General features: G+C 37.6%; 2 protein-coding genes across 3 annotated transcripts; one reads left to right on the forward strand and one right to left on the reverse strand.

Annotated features, from left to right (window-relative positions):
* Positions 1–9294: 9294 nt before the first annotated feature.
* LOC116691716 (skin secretory protein xP2-like) lies at positions 9295–12480 on the reverse strand. The gene is made up of 4 exons (XM_032519567.1): positions 12336–12480; positions 11517–11611; positions 10994–11393; positions 9295–10176 (listed from the first exon to the last, which is right to left on the reverse strand). Exons 2-4 carry the CDS (start codon positions 11608–11610, stop codon positions 9453–9455), a joined length of 1218 nt encoding a protein of 405 aa, XP_032375458.1. The 5' UTR covers position 11611; positions 12336–12480; the 3' UTR covers positions 9295–9452.
* A 57-nt stretch (positions 12481–12537) lies between these two features.
* On the forward strand, positions 12538–17472 carry LOC116691715 (uncharacterized). Of its 2 annotated transcripts, XM_032519565.1 has the most exons (5): positions 12538–12697; positions 13719–13820; positions 13899–13953; positions 14307–14456; positions 14650–17472. In XM_032519565.1, the coding sequence occupies exons 2-5, from the start codon at positions 13734–13736 to the stop codon at positions 17160–17162; spliced, it is 2805 nt and encodes a 934-aa protein (XP_032375456.1). In that variant the 5' UTR covers positions 12538–12697; positions 13719–13733; the 3' UTR covers positions 17163–17472. The 2 variants fall into 2 exon arrangements, with proteins under 2 accessions (XP_032375456.1, XP_032375457.1); XM_032519566.1 differs by lacking the exon at positions 13719–13820.
* The last annotated feature ends 2448 nt before the right edge of the window (positions 17473–19920 follow it).

The following is a 19920-nucleotide window of genomic DNA, read 5'->3' on the forward strand; positions in this document are numbered from 1 at the left end:
ACTATTTCAGCCGATGCCATTTTGTAAATCCAGTGAATTCAGAAAGGTATCCCTTTGGTGACATTTCTGTCAATGTATTCCAACTTCCATTCCATATATTCAGACTTCATTCCATATATTCAGACTTCATTCCATATATTCAGACTTCATTCCATATATTCAGACTTTCATTCCATATATTCAGACGTTCATTCCATATATTCAGACTTCATTCCATATATTCAGACGTTCATTCCATATATTCAGACTTTCATTCCATATATTCAGACTTCCATTCCATATATTCAGACTTCATTCCATATATTCAGACTTCCATTCCATATATTCAGACGTTCATTCCATATATTCAGACTTTCATTCCATATATTCAGACGTTCATTCAATATATTCAGACTTTCATTCCATATATTCAGACTTTCATTCCATATATTCAGACTTCATTCCATATATTCAGACTTCATTCCATATATTCAGACTTTCATTCCATATATTCAGACTTTCATTCAATATATTCAGACTTCATTCCATATATTCAGACTTTCATTCCATATATTCAGACTTTCATTCCATATATTCAGACTTCAATTCCATATATTCAGACTTCCATTCCATATATTCAGACTTCATTCCATATATTCAGACTTCCATTCAATATATTCAGACTTTCATTCCATATATTCAGATGGATAAACTTCATATATATATATTATTTCCTAAACGGCATGCCATAATATATATATATATATATATATATATATATATATATATATATATATATATATATATATATATATATATATATATATATATCTGACATCCCAAAAAAAGTAAAGGGTCCATGTACGAATAGACAAGTTCAGAGGTGATTTGCAACGGGACACAATCATTCTCTTGGCTGCTGTAAGTCCAGCAAATAAAGTAAGTTTTTGCATTTTAAAGAGCAGAAGGGCTGATAAATCATTCAGAATCAAAACAGACAGTAACAGGTACAGTATCAGGGCAGATATTTTGGATGCAATATTGTTTCAGAACTGACCAACAGGAGAGCAATCCCAGATCATAAGATATGTGCCTTACAATTTTAGTGGGAAGAAAGTGCATAAAGGACCATTAATTACCTTCATGGGATGCCTTTTCACAGGGGTGAAATATGTCTTAGGAATGAAATTGTAGTGAATCTGCTGATAGTCTGGATTGCGAGCACTTCTGGAATGTTAAGACTATACATCATGCTAGTTAAAATTGATGCTCAGGTCTGGGCCATCACATTCCCAGATCGTCTCTAAAGTAAGGGCAAAGCAGCCAGATATCACCAAAACCTGATAGAACCTGGATACCATATTACAGGTTTTTGGCTGCTAAGTAAATAGTTTCTGGATAGGATGGGTGGGCAAATATCTCTGCCAGGGGACACTGTATGCCTTGAGTGCTGATCTTAATTGACATAATTTGACATATGGGACTCCAAACAATGTGCTAGGAGTTTAGCAGGCTCAAAGGTCGATAGCTGGAACACTCTGCAGGATCCTTATCCTTTTTCAGGAGTAAGGAAATAAAAGCTGTGTTAACATCCCTTGAGAGTTCACCCTTCTCGTTAGATGAGTTAATCATGTCAAGAAGGAATGGGTCCAGCTGTTCCCAAAAAGTTACATAAAATTCAGGGGGTCCCATCAAAGTGATTTTCCCTTCATGCATATTCTGTTCTGCCAATTTTAATTCTTCTATAGTAATCAATTTGTCTAAGTCCGCTGATATTTGAGGCAAGTCAAGCTATTTCAACCAGCTCTCACAGTGGGTTTTATCCAAAGTGACCTCATTTCATACAAACTAGAATAAAATGTCTGAAAGATTTTATTTATTCTCATAATCTTTATTATTCCTTATGAAGATTTAATAGCAGTAATATCTGCAGAATGGTCACTGTCTTATGGCAATGGTAAATGACTAGATCTAGCGCCCCCTGGAAATAAGAGCGCTGTCTCATTCTATGAAATTTAGATTTCTGTTTCAGAATGTTTTTTATTTCTATCTTGACTAGTGATTGTTCTAAAGCTCTTTGATCAGTAAAATTATTATGCAACAATGAGTTTAACCTGGTGATTTCAGGTTTTGTAGTTGAAGTGATCTAGCTTTGCACGCATAAGAGCAGAATAATACGGTATTGCTCCTAATAATACTTTTTATCGCATCCCACAATATCCTGGGGTCTTCTACAGAGCCCACATTAATTTCAGAAAATATCTGGAATTCTGCAATAAACTGAGTGATATAGGATTCTTTTTTCAGTAAAGAAGTATTGAAATGCTATCTAACCGCAGGTTGAGACAATTGTCATAAGGTATTGGGGCAAAGGACTCCTTTCAGATAATGCCATTGGAAGTAACATTGCTTTAGAATAATAGAATTAAATAATGGATGGTATGCAAAAAGAAAATATATTTTGGAAAAAAAAACTGAGAAAAATGAATAATTCTTAAAGGTGGGATTAACTGCACGCTATATATTTATAAACCCCAAACTAATGGCCAACGATATTAGAGTATTTGTTGCCTTAGTCTGGTCCCTATTGGCCTTTGCCTTTGACCGATCAATATTTGGGTCCCACACAGCATTGAAATCTGCACCAACAATAAAGTCAACTCCAGCATTTGATTGGTGAGCGCAATATAGAAATTGCCATCAAAAACCTTTAGCGCATAAACTTAGACAAGTGCAATATTCCTAGCACCAATATATATATATATATATATATATATATATTGGTGCTAGGAATATTATCTCATGTTGTCCTCTATATATATATATATATATATATATATATATATATATATATATATATTTCACTGAGAATGTTTTTATCTTAGTTATTTTCCACCACTGCTTTTAACGTGGAAAACGTGTGCAAGAAGTAATTGTTTCATTGCTAGTACATATAAAGTGGAAGAAAGAACTCTGACGAGCTCAATATATATATATATGTGTGTGTGTGTGTGTGTGTGTGTGTGTGTGTTATTTGTTATTTTCAAGATTAGCAGTCATCTCAGTGGTGAGATGAGTGTTATCATGATTCCAGATTGCAGTATGCAGTGGGATGCAGTATGTCAGGGATGCAATGCAGTATGTCAATGTACATATAAGTTTCTGGAAATAGAACACAAATATGCACACTTTGCATTTAAATACGTTTCACCATTTACAATTTCTTTTGTGGCTAAAATTAAACAACCGCAAAACTTCAACATTCAAATTCACAAAAAAACGAAAAATGCAGTATGTAATTTACAATATGCATGTAGCTGTAGTGTTCAATTTCAAGCAGCGGCTGCCTCCATACTGACCTGTATGTAAATCCCACAGGGCTGTTGAGGCAGTAACAGCTGTATTTTTCACGTGTTCTGTTGCTTACTAAGACAACGTTAATATTGTATAAGGGCCCGTGTGGGGACATTAAAGTGCTCTCCAGCTGTCACTTAGCAGGAAAACTAGAAAAGTCACTGTAGTGGTCTCACACCCAGTTGTCCACATTATCAAACACCCATTTCAGTAAGCGCAAAGCTTGTGTTATATCACCTTAGGACCTAGATATTGCACTTTTACCAACCCCTTTTTTTTAAAACTTAACACTACACAAAATAAGATATTCACCAAAGAATGGTGTGTAAGATAAAGCTGGAAAAGCTTTAAGTAATGCAACATACTGGTTAAAGCCCCGCACAAGCGTTTGTGTGTGAAATGAAGGGCCTTATAGGTTACTAGCACTTAGGAGCAGCTCTTTGGTGTAGAAAGCATAAATTAGCATGCTCTTGCAGAAATTTGTGATATTCTGTTAACACTACTAAACTATGAGAAGAGACTAATTATTGTAACGTGATCACAAATGTGTATTTTCTGCTTTTTGTTTGGGTGACTCAGCTTAGACAGTTATTTTGGTTTGGGTCTTGACAATGTAAATCCATTCTGTCAAAAATAGCTAGATTACATAGTTAGTAAAAAATAATATAATAAATTAAAGCGACAAGCTGCGTTGGACGGGCCCTTGCTAATTTGCGAGCGTCAGGGTCACTGGCGGATGTTGAGACCGTGCATTTGTGCGGCTCCAAGACATTGTAAATCGTCACCACTGAAGATGGAACTCCCTGCTGAGTTCAATGTTCGTCATAGAGTTCATTATCTGTAAAAGGGGGCGTGGCCGAATCATAGTGGGGTGGTCCAAACATCACCAATGAAGAACAAACTCTCTGCTGACTTCAATGACACCTCACACAAGACTCTACCCTAAACGGTTCAAATGTAATGGGCGGGGGCGTGGCCTGGGTGAGTGGGTGTGGTTAAAGTACAGGGGGTGGCTCCATATCACGTGTAGACCACACATAATTTTAATGTAAATCGGATGAAGTTTGTCACATAAGGCTTATTTCCTGTTGCCAGTTGTTGGCGATATCTACAAAAGTCCATGTTGGCCTGTCGGTGTCCTCAGGCCTGGACTCTTGGTGATTGTGGGAAATTTCAAGCAGATATGCCAACGTACACTGTAGTTACAGCCACTTTCTCCTTCCTCGCTAAACACTCAAAATGGCCGCCATGCCACGCCCACATTGATTGACAAAAAGTTTTTCTTTTAATAACTTTCCATTGTTAAGGTCTTTAGATGACACAGACTGAATTTGAAGTTGATCTGATAAAAGCTCTAGGAGGAGTTCGTTAAAGTACGAAATGTGGAAATGGCCCCAAATCGCACTAATTTCGAACTTTCAATTCAAAATGGCGGACTTCCTGTTGGGTTTAGGGTGGGGCTACAATGGAGTTTTATGTCTGACCTGCCATGCTACATATGTGAACCAAGTTTCGTGAGTCTACGTTAAACGTACTGCAGGGGCTCAATTTTGTTAACTTTGTAGGGGGCGCCAGCGAGCCATTTTTGTGTGCCTATTCCCAAAACCCTTAAAATATGTAAATTTCCAAATTTGGTGAGTTTTTAAATATGTTAAGCCCCTCAAAAAGTCAATTTGTTTGCCTGAAGAATAATAATTCCTTCAATTCCAATTGGGCCTTGGCCGGTGTCAGCGGTCGGGCCCTAATTAGTTACTTGAGAAAGTAACTAATGTGTTATTTTCAAGTTATTAAAAACTTTAAATGCGCCAATGTGACCCCATCTCTACCCCTCCTTAATGGAACTTAAAATACATGCGCATGTTCAATTATTTATGATAAATCTGGATATTATAATGAAATGGACACTTATTAACAGAAACAATGTAAACACATTTAAACTCTTTTAACGTTGCTGTGGGACAAAGTGAGACTAGCCTCCAATCACATGCCATGTATGTAGATATTATGTCTAGTGCATTGACACAAAGAACAACATACAGTTGATGTTTTGGAACTTTTAATATTTATCGCCCCTCAACATGCCACAACTAGGCAAAATGAAATAATGCTTGTTAAGCACTATAGCAAAAAATAAATAAATACAATATATATATACTCTTTGTAGTGCAAATAACGTAAGTGGCTTGATGTATATTATTTTGCACTGGTGTGTGTGTGTGTGTGTGTGTGTGAGCGGTTGATAGAGCTAGTGCAGGAGTCGGCAACCTTTACCACTCAAAGAGCCATTTGGACCCGTTTCACACAGTAAAGAAAACACTGGGAGCCACAAAACCCTTTTGAAATTTTAAATAACACTGCATGTAACGTTTTTTTTTGCCTTTGTGCTATGTATAAACAAACTATACTGCGTTACATTTCTGAAATCAATGAACGACTGCAGAGAAAATGAAATAACATTTCTGCATGCCACAAAACATGTAAACTCGGTTTAGTAAAATAGGGTTAGCACTGTCAACTTGGGCTCGAATCCCAAAACCTGTGGTGTCATGTCTACCAAGAAGTGGAGCTTTCCCAGCCACTCTGGCTGTTCCAGCTCAGGTAATGAGAGCCCGCTGCTGCCCAGGAAGGTCTTCACTTCTCCCAGACATGCTGCAAAGCGTGTCAGCACCTCGCCTCTGGACAGCCTCCGGACTTTGTTGTGCAGCAGGAGATCAGAATGTGTGCTGTCCAGCTCATCCAGTAACGAACGGAACTGACGGTGATTTAAACCTTTCGCCATTATTTTGCTCACAATCTGAATGACAAAATTCATTACTTCTGTGCATTTCGGAGGAAAATTTTGAGCACACAGTTCCTTTTGGTGTAGGATGCAGTGAAAAGTCAGCTACTTTCTGTCCAGCAACTTCTGCAGTAAAGCCACAAAGCCCTTGTGCGCTCCAGTCATACTCGGTGCCCCGTCTGTAGCCACTGACACCAGGTGGGTGGTGTTTATTCCTTTTGCTCTTGAACAATTCAAGAAAGCCTCACAAACGTCCTCCCCCGGGTTTGGCCTTTTAGTGATATCAACTTGATCATTTCTTCTTGTGGCCAAGTAGAGTTCCCATAGGAAAAATGTGTTGCTCATCTGTTGTTCAATCTCATCTCTTGAGATCAATTTGAGCTTCTCGTATTCATATCATTCTGTGATCATTTGTTTCTGAGTTACTTCTCCTAAGGGTCCCTTAGGAGCAAGACATAAGCTAAAAAGAGACAAGACACCAGTAAGACAAAGGAGGTTGAATTGAGAAAACCATTTGAGCAATACTTGAGAAGTGGGATAAAAAGAGGAGATCTCATAATTGTATATCCCTGATCTCAATTATGTCTTGGTTATTTGAAAGAGAATAACATGAGATGAATCTGAGACTTTTATGAGACAAGTCTGAGAAGTATGAGCCTTAAAAGAGATCTTATCATTGTGTGTCCAATGTCTCTTCCATCTCTTGATTATTTCTCTTTAATGTCTTACTGAAACTATATATGAGAATGATATATGAGGTATATTTGAGAAATACGAGAACAAATTGAGAATGCAATTTAAAGATTAATTATCTTTAGTAATTAGAAATAACTGTAAAAACAATACTCAATATTGAAAAGTAGAAAACTTTATTAGTGTTAACACCAGTACACCAAACAAAAAACAGACCAGCAAGTGGAAACGGTACTGGTACAACATTACAAAATCTAAAACTGACAACAGTATGTGAATTTGCCATGGTCATTAGCGGTCCTTGCATGCTACTACTAACTATATTAACATATTACCATGAAAGTATATAAGAATAAGAAAAATAAAAGGGGTGAGAGAGAGAGAGATAGCGGTCCACATAGGACAGGCTATATCAGTGGCCTACTCCTTGGAACCTGCTCTGGCCCTACATTTGTTCACAAAGGCTTTCTTGAGCTTGGCCTCCTCAATTGGTTCCCAGTCCGGTAGAGTTGCACATCTCAGGACATAAGCTGCAAGACAAGAGCATTAAAATCTGTCATGAGTAATTTGAAAAAAAGACTTACCACATAGACCATATACAACTGCACTTCAAGTTAAAAGGAAATAACACCGTGAGACAATTTTAGTTCAGAGAATTGCAAATCAATAAGTAAGATTTTTGGGCCAATCATGAATATAAATAAACAGTCTGTTATCCTTAAAAGTGCTATAAAGTGATACAGGATAAAACTTAATTTCTGGTATTAAACTTCTATTCTGATAGTTCAGTCAGACATCTATGAAATTATAAAAACTAATTTATAAGCATTGCAAGCTGAAGCACACCATCCTTGAGCATGGCTGCAGCAGGTTAGCGTCAGGCTTTGACTCCGTAATTTGTTCCCTGAATGATCTGCTTTGCAAGACATTACAGTGAATGAAGCAGACCCCCTGAGACAGAGCCCAAAGGTGGATGATGGGGAGGAGGTGGGTTTGCAAAACCTAATGGCAGCAGCGAGATATATGCAGAAGAACAGAAGCAACAGCAAGGCAGCAGAGCAGGCAATTGCAACAGCAGCAGAAGCGTAGCCAGGGATGAGAAGGTAAGCTGGGGGGTTAAATACCCCCTCCCTATTTGGATGAGGAGGGCATGTGACTGATCAGCATGGGCGCAGCTTGAGTTGTCTGCCTGAACTAGTTTTGCAGACTTTGCATCAATCATTGCTGCACTGTCATGATTGGATATAATCATTATTCCCACTATCCTAGCCTAAAAACACACAGAGCCTAATTTTGAAAAAAACGTACTTAGGATTCCGTCAACTTTTTTACGGTCAAGGACCTGCTTTCCTTCCTTTCCTGAGGGGTTGTTGCCAGGGCGACCAAAGGGCACTGCATTTTGACACTCCTCAACAGTGAAGAAATGGTCAAAAAGTGCATGAAACAGACGCATGCAATTTGGCTTTGATGCGTGATTCATGGCAGCAAGGCGGAATGATGAGATGAATATGCCGCTCCCAGGAAACAGCTCCTGCTGGCCTGATGGTGAAGCTGGGCTGCCACAATATCTCTCTCCAATTAAGTTGCAGAGAGTTTGAAGCTCTTTGACTTGGCCTGGATCTAAAAGGGAAAAATAGTACAAACAAACAAGAGTGAGAAAATACCAAGCTACTCTTTCAAATGGTTAAAGAGCTTTAATGGCAGGCAAGTTCATTTTGGAACATAATTAAAAAATGCCTAGATAACCTTGCATAGGCTACAACACCACAAGAAAAAAATAGTTAGAGAGAGAGACTTTAGAATATGTCTGTGGGAGGTATACAGAATGAACACTTGATGGATCATTAATAAAACCAAGGCTTGACAAATAAACCATAATAAAAAAATCTTGAAATTCTTGTCACAAGAAAAGATTTACATTTTTTTTTTTTTGTCAAGCCTTGATTATATTAATTAGAGCTGATGTTATGTGTTAATTCTATACATCTATCTTCCAATGATGTATACCTGAGTATTCCCCTTTTCCACAGCTGATGGTTATTGCACTTATGGGACCAATAGATGCATATACAGTAGCTTGTTCGTGTGGTGTCATGTTTTTCTACATGGCCTGAAGAATGCCTATGTGAGGCCAAACATGTAGGCATGTGTTAATATGTCCCAAGACTAAGTAGCCCACCATTAACTAGTTAGTCCCCTACAAAGGCTTTCCTTGGGTTTCCCGCCCAAAAGATGAAACAAGAACTCAAAACTATTACTGCTGCACTTAATTTATATTAATATTGAGGAAAAGGAGTGAAAATAGATTTTACTTAATTGTACCAGTTCAGATTAATTTGATCACCTTTAGCCCATTTGCACTTTACCGTATCATTAAAATATCACAATAATAATTTATATAATGAATTGTTGTGCTGTTACATTATGTTCATACTATAATATATTATTGCTATAATTTAATAGTTAAGTATTATTTCTAATTTGCTAACAATATCAAGGATTATGTGCAATAAATAAGTACGTTTATAAACCTTCCCATACCATTTATATTGTCTAACGCCACAACCCACTTTTCTACCTTTTTTCTAGGAGAGTTCAAACTATGTGTTCAAAGCCCAATCACTAATATAGGTACAGAACAATTACGTCATGAATGAATTAGCAGAAATGACTTGCCTATTCTCGAGATGACCTCATCGATCCTTCTCTTTTCCTGTAGGATTCTTTCAAACTCCCCCTTACAATCCTCACATGGTGTCCATGCATTTTTTTGCGGGCTGGCTGCATGGCCTCCACCAGTTGATGGACCAGAGGTGTTGAGGCTGTATGGTGATGGGTTGGCTGCATTGCCTCCACCAGTTGATGGACCAGAGGTGTTGAGGCTGTATGGTGATGGGTTGGCTGCATGGCCTCCACCAGTTGATGGACCAGAGGTGTTGAGGCTGTATGGTGATGGGTTGGCTGCATTGCCTCCACCAGTTGATGGACCAGAGGTGTTGAGGCTGTATGGTGATGGGCTGGCTGAATTGCCTCCACCAGTTGATGGACCAGAGGTGTTGAGGCTGTATGGTGATGGGCTGGCTGAATTGCCTCCACCAGGTGATGGACCAGAGGTGTTGAGGCTGTATGTTGATGGACTGGGTATATGGCCTCCACCAGGTGATGGACCAGAGGTGTTGAGGCTGTACAGTAATGGGCTGGGTGTATGGCCTCCATAGAACGATGTACCTGGGGTGTTGAGGCCATATGGTGATGGGCTGGATGTATGTCCTCTGTAGGGTGATGGACCAAAGGTGTAGAGGTCATACGGTGATGGGCTGGGTTCATGGCCTCTGTAGGGTGATGGACCAATGGTCCCCCCTTTGGCAGAGCTATAATAAAATTACATGGAACCAGAAATGACATTTTTGTGAACACAAATTTCCCAGAAGAGATATGACCAATAACTACAAAGAACTGACTGTCATGGACATAAAAGAAGGGTAGATGCTGCCTTGACAACTGGGGATTCTAGTCTTTTTATGTATAGGATGACCAGCACCAATAATGAAAATAAATGTACTATGACCAAAATCTGCCATATTTATAATCTTTTTATACTTTAAAAACATAAACCATTTAAATAGTGGAAATAGCAAATCAACAAACTCACAATATGTTGTGACATGTGAGCTTGTAAAGTGGCTATTTCCATTCTTTGTTAAAAGATTTGAAATATATAAACATTTTTCAACAGATTAATTTTAACAAATGAACATAAACAATTCTGATCATTAAGCAAAAATAATGGCAAATAATTTTCATTAAGGCCCACGAGTCATTCACATACTATTTACTGAAATACAGTAATGGGCTCCATTACTTCCTGAACTTAAGACAGCTCCTTTGTTTCCTGTCTTACATTATTGGACAAACTGATTAATCCACTTGTGTTTGACCATTGTGACTCAGACACACGTGGATTAATCAGTTTGTCCAATACTGTAAGGCAGGAAATAAAAGAGCAGCCTTAAGTACAGGAAGTAGTGGAGCTGTCCGTAGAGCCTATTCTGTTATCATAGATTGGATAACAAAGTTATCCTAATGCTGTTTTTTTGGTTTTGAACTTTGCCAAATGTGATTGGGTAATGATTAGAAGTTTTGAACTCATGGGCCCAGGCGATTATGTAATAATTATGACAAACCTACCCATAGGGTGGTGGTCCAGCTGTGTTGCGGCCTGTTGCATGTCCCCCGTCAGTTGACGGATTCAGCGATGAGATTTTCTCGCCATGCTCAGACAGTGGGCTCCTATCTATTATAATAGTGTCAGACCCTGACGTTGAGTCTGATGGCTCATCGCCTTTTAACATATTTAAAAAGGACTCCTGTGGAGTTGGGTGGCTTTTTGGCAGCTTAGCCTGATCTTCCCCTGAAATATATTCAACAGTGGCCCTATAAAATTTACCATCTGACCACTTTGCTAAAACAGGATCTCCTGATCTAAGATCTTGCAGCTGCACAGGAGCCTCATCCCTTGCCAAAATGTCAGATCCTTTAAAGATTTTGCCGGTATAACCATCCTCCCATCTGACGAATGCAACACATCCTGAGAGAGACAGACAGAGAGAGAATGTTTAATTTCTATTTCTATTTGGCCACAACAATTTAGACTGGTATTTTTAGACATCATTTGGACGATAATGTTATGATTTTTACCCCCTACACTTACCAGATTGCTCATTTGGGGGAGGGGTGCTCAGGTCCTTCATTTTCTGAGTGGGAACTCGTAGCCTCTTTTTTGCCGGCACTTTGTTTTTCTCCATCCTGTTAATGAAAATTTTTTTTTTAGATCATTAACGCTAAGTATAATATAAATAGACACTATTTTAACCTAATTCACTTAATATCTTTGAGGCATGAATGTATCAAAATGAGCAAAAATCAAATCAAATTATTTTCTGCTCACAACATACGGACTCGTGACACAATATGTTATGAACTTGCAGATCTGAAATTTCATCAGATATTTAACGTAGAGCAAAAACAGGAGGGCGACTCCAGTCAACTAAGTCAAATTTAAATTTATTTAAATTGTGACCATCTTTTTTTAAATCAAAAGTCATATAAAATCATGGTTTTCAAGAATTGCCACACCCTAGAATTTCAGTCAAAGAAACTGAATAAATAAATTACAGCTGGTAACATGTAGGCTAATCAATATTTCAAATAGATACTTCATAAGTGTGACTTAACGTTACTGTACATCACTGGTTCTCAAACTGTTTTCATTTCAAGGACCCCCAGTTTAATATGCAATAGAACCTAACATTAGCCGTTAGCTAACGTTAACGTTAGCCGTCAGCTAACGTTAACTTAGCCAACCATCCCGTTTTCGACGGTCTGAATAAAAATAATAGTAATAGTTCGGAGTTTCTTTGTCAATTCCTTGTTGGATTGACACCTTATCCCCACCTTCCAGTGGACCACTCCGTTGCCACAACTGTTAATATTTCACTTTAAGATAATGTCAAAAGAATTTCATTCTTACCTTTTCAGCGTGGCAGGGGTAAAAGCCAACACGTGCAACAGCAGTGACCAACGGACACTTCTCACCCTCCAGCAAAATTACGACTCCCACTATGGTAGCGCCAAGACCCGCCCTACAATTACTACTATTGGGCATTATTTGTTCAGGTCCTATCATTTGACCAATCCGCTTTCCTAACCTGAGTATGCTTCCCCCTGAAGTTAACGGTCACGTCTCCCGCGCGTGCAACGTTCAACTTCTTCTTCTTCTTCTTCTTCTTATTTTTTCGGCGGTTAGTGCACTGCCCGTTGTGCAGTGTGGGGCAGAAATGGCTTGAGTTTGGAAGAAACAGCAACGCTCTCTGTAAAGGATAACGACTAACGGTAAGTAATAGTAGTGGTAATAGTAATAACGGACTCTTTAGTTACACATGAGGTAGGATTCTTGGAGTAACGTCAACGCATTGCTAATGCCACATTCAAGGGCTACCACTAGCTATGCTACTTAGCTACACCTAGCTAGCTAATAGGCCTAAATGTCTACTAAGGCAGAATTCTAATCTTTATTAAAATAATTACAACTCGCTATATATATATCTATGGTTACAAATCTCCTAGACTTCAGACTCTTCAGCAATGTCAAAACATACGAGAAATACACGTGTGTCTTAAAGAATATTTGTGGAATTATTTGGCACAAAACATGTCTTTGTGACCACATTGAAACTGGTATTCATTCAGTTGTGATCATAAGCCTAACTGTATTTGTTCTTGGTCATTTATATTTCATGCTGCTACATAATAAATAGATTATTTATGTAAATTATACGTCCTGATATTTTTATGAGTCAGTAATACAAATAACTTGCATTAAATTTACATTTTGGTGATCAATTGATCATCAATGATCAATACTTTTGGTATTTAAAGAATATGATGCTAATAATTATTTTGTAGTTTGACTTAAGATTTTGAAAATGTGGTACACAACAGTGCACTAGCCGATTATTAATAAAACAGCTCTATATTATTTATGATACCAGTCATTGTTAAAATGACCGTAGTCTCCCTGTTTCCCCCTGCTTTTCAGTAAACGGAAAATGCATTTTCGGATATTAATTGTATCCAATTAGGAGAGTGAATTCATGCAGGATGAAGAATAAACAAGTGGAAGTGATAAAATAAGAGAAACTTTATCCATCATAGGGATAATGGTACAAAGAAATTAACAGAGAAATTTGGAAGTGGAAAATTGACACTTTCTAGGAAATGTATTTCTGTGTACTAAAGAGCTGATTAGATGGAAACCTCTGTTACTGAATAAACGCTTCATCATAATATAGAGTTTTACTTTTACAAAAAGTTCCACTGTATATTCCATCAACTTTAGTCTGTATTTATACAGTATTGGAGTGTCAAAATGACCAGACGAAAACCTGGAAAACGATGGAGAAGGACAGGTAATGAAGAAGACCCAAGTAAACGACCAAGACGGGCTGCACAATTGGTGAGTAGCCTGGCATAGCCGTGTTGCAGTAAACTTGCAGCAGATATGATATTTAATGCTTTATTTTCCTCCCTGCAGTCATCCCTCCCTGCAGCCACCAGTGTTCATGTGGAGACTGATCAGCAATATTTAGGTAATTTATGAAATGTGTTGGTGTGTGTTTAATGTTCAAAAGCCACAACCAGTCTTATGTGCAGAGGACAGAGAGATCCTGAACACAATTAGTTCTGATTAAGAATCACAGGCCATGTAAATATAGATTGGTAGATAGAATGCAGTCTTCAGTCGGTCAAACCAAGCATGGCAAAATAGCTTTCTCCTATCCTTCACTTTTTCTTTTTTTTATCTTTTGAGTTTCTTGCAAGAAAGTTTCTCACCCAAAATCTGTTCTTTGCTAATTCATTAAAAATGTAATCTAAGCAAAATTAGACTAATATTGATCTAGAAAAAAAGTGTGAACCACTGATGTGATCTTGTCTGTGTCAGGAGGTAGCAGCAGCGGAACACAGCAGGGAGTTGTGCCTCCTGGAGGAACCCAAAACGCTGCACTTCATGGGGAACACGCCCAACCTCCAGGTGTCCATGCAGGATATACCACACTCACTCTCGGACATCAAGCCTCTCACCACCTGCCAGGTACACACACCCTCTCTGTCTGTTTGTCTGTAATGATGTATAGTATATTTTGTCACTGAACAGATCCTGCTAAAATATGACAAAATAATCTGAGTGTAAGAAAGTGATATACAGGTTGAGATGATATAGGTTTTGTGTTGTGACAAGATGTTTTTTTTTACCCTTAATGATTTTTATTCTATTTTATTACCAGCACAAGGTAGCGTGGCACAAGAGAGTATTTCAACTGTTAACTCTATCAAAGACAATGAAGAACCATCTTCCAGATCAGCCTTCAGTGATCCGCCTGATGACCTAACAACTGAACTACATGGCAATGCTGAGTATGATCTATCTCAATTATTTGAGGAAGCTCTCCCTGATATGGGGGATTGGACATATGATGATGGACATTTGTTCAGTGAGGGATTTGAAGAGGGTTTGAGTGAGGACTGTGCAGAAGAGTCAAATTTCAAGGACACAACACACAAACCATTATATGACAATGCATCAATAACTGTTGCAGAGAGCCTTCTGATCATCATGGCTTACGTTAACTGTCATAAAGTAACTGATAAGGCACTTAGTGATTTGCTTAAAATGTTCAAATTGCTTTGTCCTGATAGTCTGAATACAGACTGCTTAAACAGTGTACAAAAGTTAAAAGAGTTTTTTTTCTCACATGCTGCATCATCTCCTATTGTATTGCATAAATATTGCAGTAATTGTTTTGGGTCATTAGAAGGTGAAGTACAATGTCTATCTTGTGGGACCAGTGTGTCAGAAGAAAGATCCTCATCCTTCATAGAGGTTCCAATTGAGGCTCAAATAAGGTCATTGTTTCTCAAGCCAGGTTTTCAGGAGAAACTTAACTTTAGATTAAGCAGGAAGAAGACAGATCTTAACAACATTGAAGATATATATGATGCAGAAATTTACAAACAGCTTGTAGATGGGGGTGGTCCTCTTAGTGATCCTAAAAACATCTCACTTACTTGGAACACAGATGGGGTACCTATTTTCAAATCGTCCAAGTTTTCAGTGTGGCCTTTTTATTGTATCATCAATGAACTGAGTTTCATGGAACGCACAAAAAGAGAGAATATGATATTTGCTGGACTTTGGTATGGGGACTCAAAACCATCCATGGTTACATTCCTTAGACCACTAGGTGACACACTCAGTAAACTTGCAGATGATGGAATTCTTGTGCAACCTGCTGAGTTGACAGCTGAACCTTTTGTGTGTAAAGTGCTCACCATTGCTGGAACATGCGACTTACCTGCTAAAGCATTAGTACTTAATTCAGTGCAATACAATGGGAAATTTGGATGTCATAAATGTGAGCAGCCAGGAAAGACTGTAAAGACAGGGGAAAGGGGACATGTTCATGCATTTCCATACCAACATAGAGATCCAAAAGGCCCACTGCGCACAAATGAAAAGTTTGCTCTTGATATGAAAATCTCAAATGAGACCAAAACCACCGTTAAAGGGGTGAAGGGTCCCTGTTGTCTTAGCAAACTTAAAAGTTATAACCTTATCAAAGGCACTGCTATAGATTACATGCACTCAGTCCTTCTTGGGGTAATGCGCCTTTTGATGGTTCTGTGGTTTTCTCCAGAATTTTCTCGTCAGCCCTTCAGCATGGCAAAAAATGCAAAGGAAATTGACAAGCGATTTCAGGATATCTCTCCTCCATCCTCCACTCGATATCCTCGATCAGTGGCATCTCACAGAATGTTTTTTAAAGCATCAGAATATCGGGATATTTTGATCTTCTATGGACCTGTTGTTTTCCGTGGAATTCTTGCAACACTGTACTACAAGCACTTCCTTCTACTAAGTGAAGCCATTTTCATTTTGTTGATGGAATCCATATCAGTTGAACAGATTGATCATGCAGAGAAACTACTGTGGAACTTTTGTTCCCAAATGGCTATTCTATATGGTGAGCGGTACGAAACTGCAAATGTACACCTTCTTGTGCACCTAGCAGACAGTGTGAAGGCCCTTGGTCCATTATGGACTCATTCGTGTTTCCATTTTGAAGACAAGAATGGCTATTTGTTAAGGCTCATACATGGCACTCAAAATATACCTATGCAGATGGTCCATGCAGTCAAACTTGTGCAGTCTATTCCTGTTATTTCACAAACCATAAAACCAGGAAATGCCGTAGCTGAATTTTACACACGGCTGACTAAAGATGATAGTTTCTGTCAGGAAAACAATGATTTGTCTAGGACCAAACTATATGGAGCATCTAGTGAACTTCAACTGGACAGAGTTCACCTCTCTACATTGGAAAGACATGGTGGTCATTGCATCTGTTCTAAAACAGTAAGGATCTTTCACAGGGCACAAGTTAAAAGAAATTATCTCACATCAAAACACTATGGGAAAGGCAATAGAAGAAACAATTGTACAGTTGTTTTTTCTAGTGATGGACAAAGAAAGTATGGACAGATTGAGTTCTTCTTTACCTCAGAACATTCAAATGCCAAATGGGCCCTTGTTAATGAATTCAAAGTTGCCGGTTTTACATTGCTGCATGATAGTGTAACAAATGGTACATGCAGTCATGTTGTTCCCCTATTAGAAACCTCTGTTAATACAGTAGTTTCCTTGGATCATATACTGGGTAAAGTTGTTTTCTTTGACTTGACATCTATGCCTGGCATTGTTTTTGCAGCTAATTTCCCAAACACACTTGAAAAGTTTTAACCCATTAATATTGGGTTTATATTGGATGCAACAAAGGGTCATGGTCAGGGTGTATGGGGGCAAGATGAATTGCTTCTATTGTATTATCAGGGTGCTTGAATGAATTGAATTAAAACAGTATGTGCTCTATTACGTGTTACACAATATATTAATGCCCTATACAATAGAGCTTTGCTGTGAATTCTGTCAAAACAGCACAATGTCAACATTTAGAAAGTTCACAAAGGTGTCTTTTGAGCATATCATGGCTTATGTTTTAATGGGTTAAGTTTTGGAACTCAAAATTGTAATTAATTAATTAATTGTATGGCTTATGTCAGAAATCAACACATTTTGTAAGTTGAAAATTATGTAAATAAACCATATATCTCAAATTATTTGCTTGAATTGAATTCTTTTCTCAAATTTTGTGATGAGATAAACTGAGATATGATTGAGGTATAAATAATGTCTCATATTGAGACTAATTTGAGAGCTTGCACTACTATTTTTTCTTTTTGCTGAAACACTAGAAAAGAGACAACTGTAAGAGAATCTGAGAACTCAAATAGTGAGCAGTGAGAGACAGAACCATGCGTATTTCTCACTGAGATATAACTGAGATCAAATTGAGACATATTTGAAAGTGGCACAGTATGTCTCATTTTTCTCTTAGTTGAGATCAGGAAAAGAGACAGCTGTGAGAGAATTTAGAGAACTTGCACAGTGCTCTATGTGAGACTTATTTCTCAGGAGAGACATTTGAGAAGTATGAGAAAACCACTTTTGTCTCGATTAGTGCTCATTTATATCTAGGAGATGTAAATGTGACATAAAGGAGATCTCATCTTCAATTTTGCTTTGCTATGGGTTAACATACCGGCAGAACAGCGCTATTTGTGCAGTATCACCTTTGTCTTTAGATTTATCACAGGCAATTATAGGCCACAGCTGAATTGATGTCTTTAATTTGCTGTGATTTCATAACGCCATACCTGTCTCTCTTTGACTGACTCGCTTGTGTTGTTCTTTATGTGTCCAACTATGCATGCTTATGAACACCCGCCCAATTCTATCTCTGATTGGCTTCCCATGATATTTTACTCAACTTCAGCCAATCGTTAGCATTCATGCGCTTGTCTCGTGCACGACCCATTGACCAAGGAAGAAAAAAAGTCTTTGACTCTCGGCTCAGAGATCAAGTTGGTCTGAAGAAAAAAACAGCTTCAATTATACTAACGCGCCGCATTTTTCAACAGTAACGGCGTTATTAAGATGGGAAGAGAAATCAGTTAGATTACTCTTTACTGAAAAAAGTAGCGCTGTTAGTAACGCCGTTATTCCCATCACTGGTAACCACCAAGTTCTGTGAAAGATGAATTGTAAAGTTATGTTAAACATTTGTGCATCTGTTCTGTCTCTTGAATGCACTTTATAAATGCAAAGGCTATTGTAAATAAATCCATCTCCACTGAGCCATGCACAAGCCTGATTTGTTATTATGGAAGTATAGGCTGTATGCTCTTCATGATATCAACTTTGAAATGGTTGATTTAAAAGAGGAATAAAAAAAACATCTTTTGGAAATTGATCTTAATGCCTTAACTCATAAAACCTTGGATATTTCTGATTAAAGGTTAGATAACAAGCAAAGTCGACTTAGACACTGATATATTTTGAAAATAAAAATTGTGTTTTGCTTAAAGATCTGATCCTTCTGCTATTACAAAACACCATTTTGGCTGTTTATGGCATTGTCATTTAATGTAACTAAAACACTAAATAATAATTTTGACTATGTATTGGTATGTAGTTTGTGGTAGTGCAAGGTGCTGTAAAAAGCTTTTAAAATGGACCTTGAAAGTGCTTGAAAAGTGCTTGAATTAGACCTTGGAATAGGTGTACGAACCCTGATTAAAATCATTGGGTTTATTGATTATTCCCAAAATGAAGAAGTAATCTGATAATTGATATTTACCAAATAATTCAAGTTTGTAGCTGATTTGACGATAACCAGTGTATATTCTAAAGCATTTCTTCTTCATAAAACTTTGAATTGCAGCTGTGTTTGAAAGGCTCTGTGACCCTAAATAAACCTGTTTTGTCTTCAAGTCTAAAACTACATGAGACTCGTAGTAAACCTGCAAAATGAAAGAAATGCTCCCGTGTTGTTAATTTAACCCTCGTGTTGTCTTCCCGTAGACCAACATCAAGTTTTTCTGGGTCAAAATTTTAAGTTAAAACCTTCTTAAGACACTTTTGTCACTTTTCCCAAAGTTCTGTTGATTTATTTATTCATTTATTTTTTGGGACATTTTTGTTGTTTTGACCAAGTTTTTGAAGCTTTCCCCAACATTTGTTGTCATTTTTTGACGTTTTCTAACTTTTCCCGAAGTTCTTTCTGACTTTTTACAATGTCTGTCAATTTTTTTTCTGACTTTTTTGTTTTTCCCTACATTTCTGTCACTTTTTTCAGTGTTGTTAAATCTTTTTTTTTATTTTTCTTAAAATGCTATAAAATTAAAACACCCATTTTCAATGAAAATAGTGAACTGATCAGTTACTTAACTTGTGAGGAGTGTTGTATGGAACCATCTATGTTTCTTTTTACGATTTGGCTGAAGGAAACATAAATTTCTGATTTAGAAACTTTTTGATAATGGGTCAAATTTGACCCTGAGGACAACAGGAGGGTTCATTATTTTCTTTGGATTACCATCATGTACCTCTGGACAAAAAACTATATTTAGCATATTATAATTAACATATAAAATAATTT

The sequence above is a fragment of the Etheostoma spectabile genome, chromosome 6, assembly GCF_008692095.1.
Source record: "Etheostoma spectabile isolate EspeVRDwgs_2016 chromosome 6, UIUC_Espe_1.0, whole genome shotgun sequence".
NCBI classification, from domain to species: Eukaryota; Metazoa; Chordata; class Actinopteri; order Perciformes; family Percidae; genus Etheostoma; species Etheostoma spectabile.

Excerpts from the sequence above, each read along its gene's own strand:
- LOC116691716 (XM_032519567.1), bottom strand. The coding sequence starts at position 11,610 with ATGGAGAAAAACAAAGTGCCGGCAAAAAAGAGGCTACGAGTTCCCACT. Across the intron at positions 11,394-11,516 it reads TCCCCCAAATGAGCAATCTG|GATGTGTTGCATTCGTCAGA; the intron begins GTAAGTGTAGGG and ends TGTCTCTCTCAG. Across the intron at positions 10,177-10,993 it reads GCTGGACCACCACCCTATGG|CTCTGCCAAAGGGGGGACCA; the intron begins GTAGGTTTGTCA and ends ATTTTATTATAG.
- LOC116691715 (XM_032519565.1), top strand. The coding sequence starts at position 13,734 with ATGACCAGACGAAAACCTGGAAAACGATGGAGAAGGACAGGTAATGAA. Across the intron at positions 13,821-13,898 it reads CAAGACGGGCTGCACAATTG|TCATCCCTCCCTGCAGCCAC; the intron begins GTGAGTAGCCTG and ends TCCTCCCTGCAG. Across the intron at positions 13,954-14,306 it reads GACTGATCAGCAATATTTAG|GAGGTAGCAGCAGCGGAACA; the intron begins GTAATTTATGAA and ends TGTCTGTGTCAG.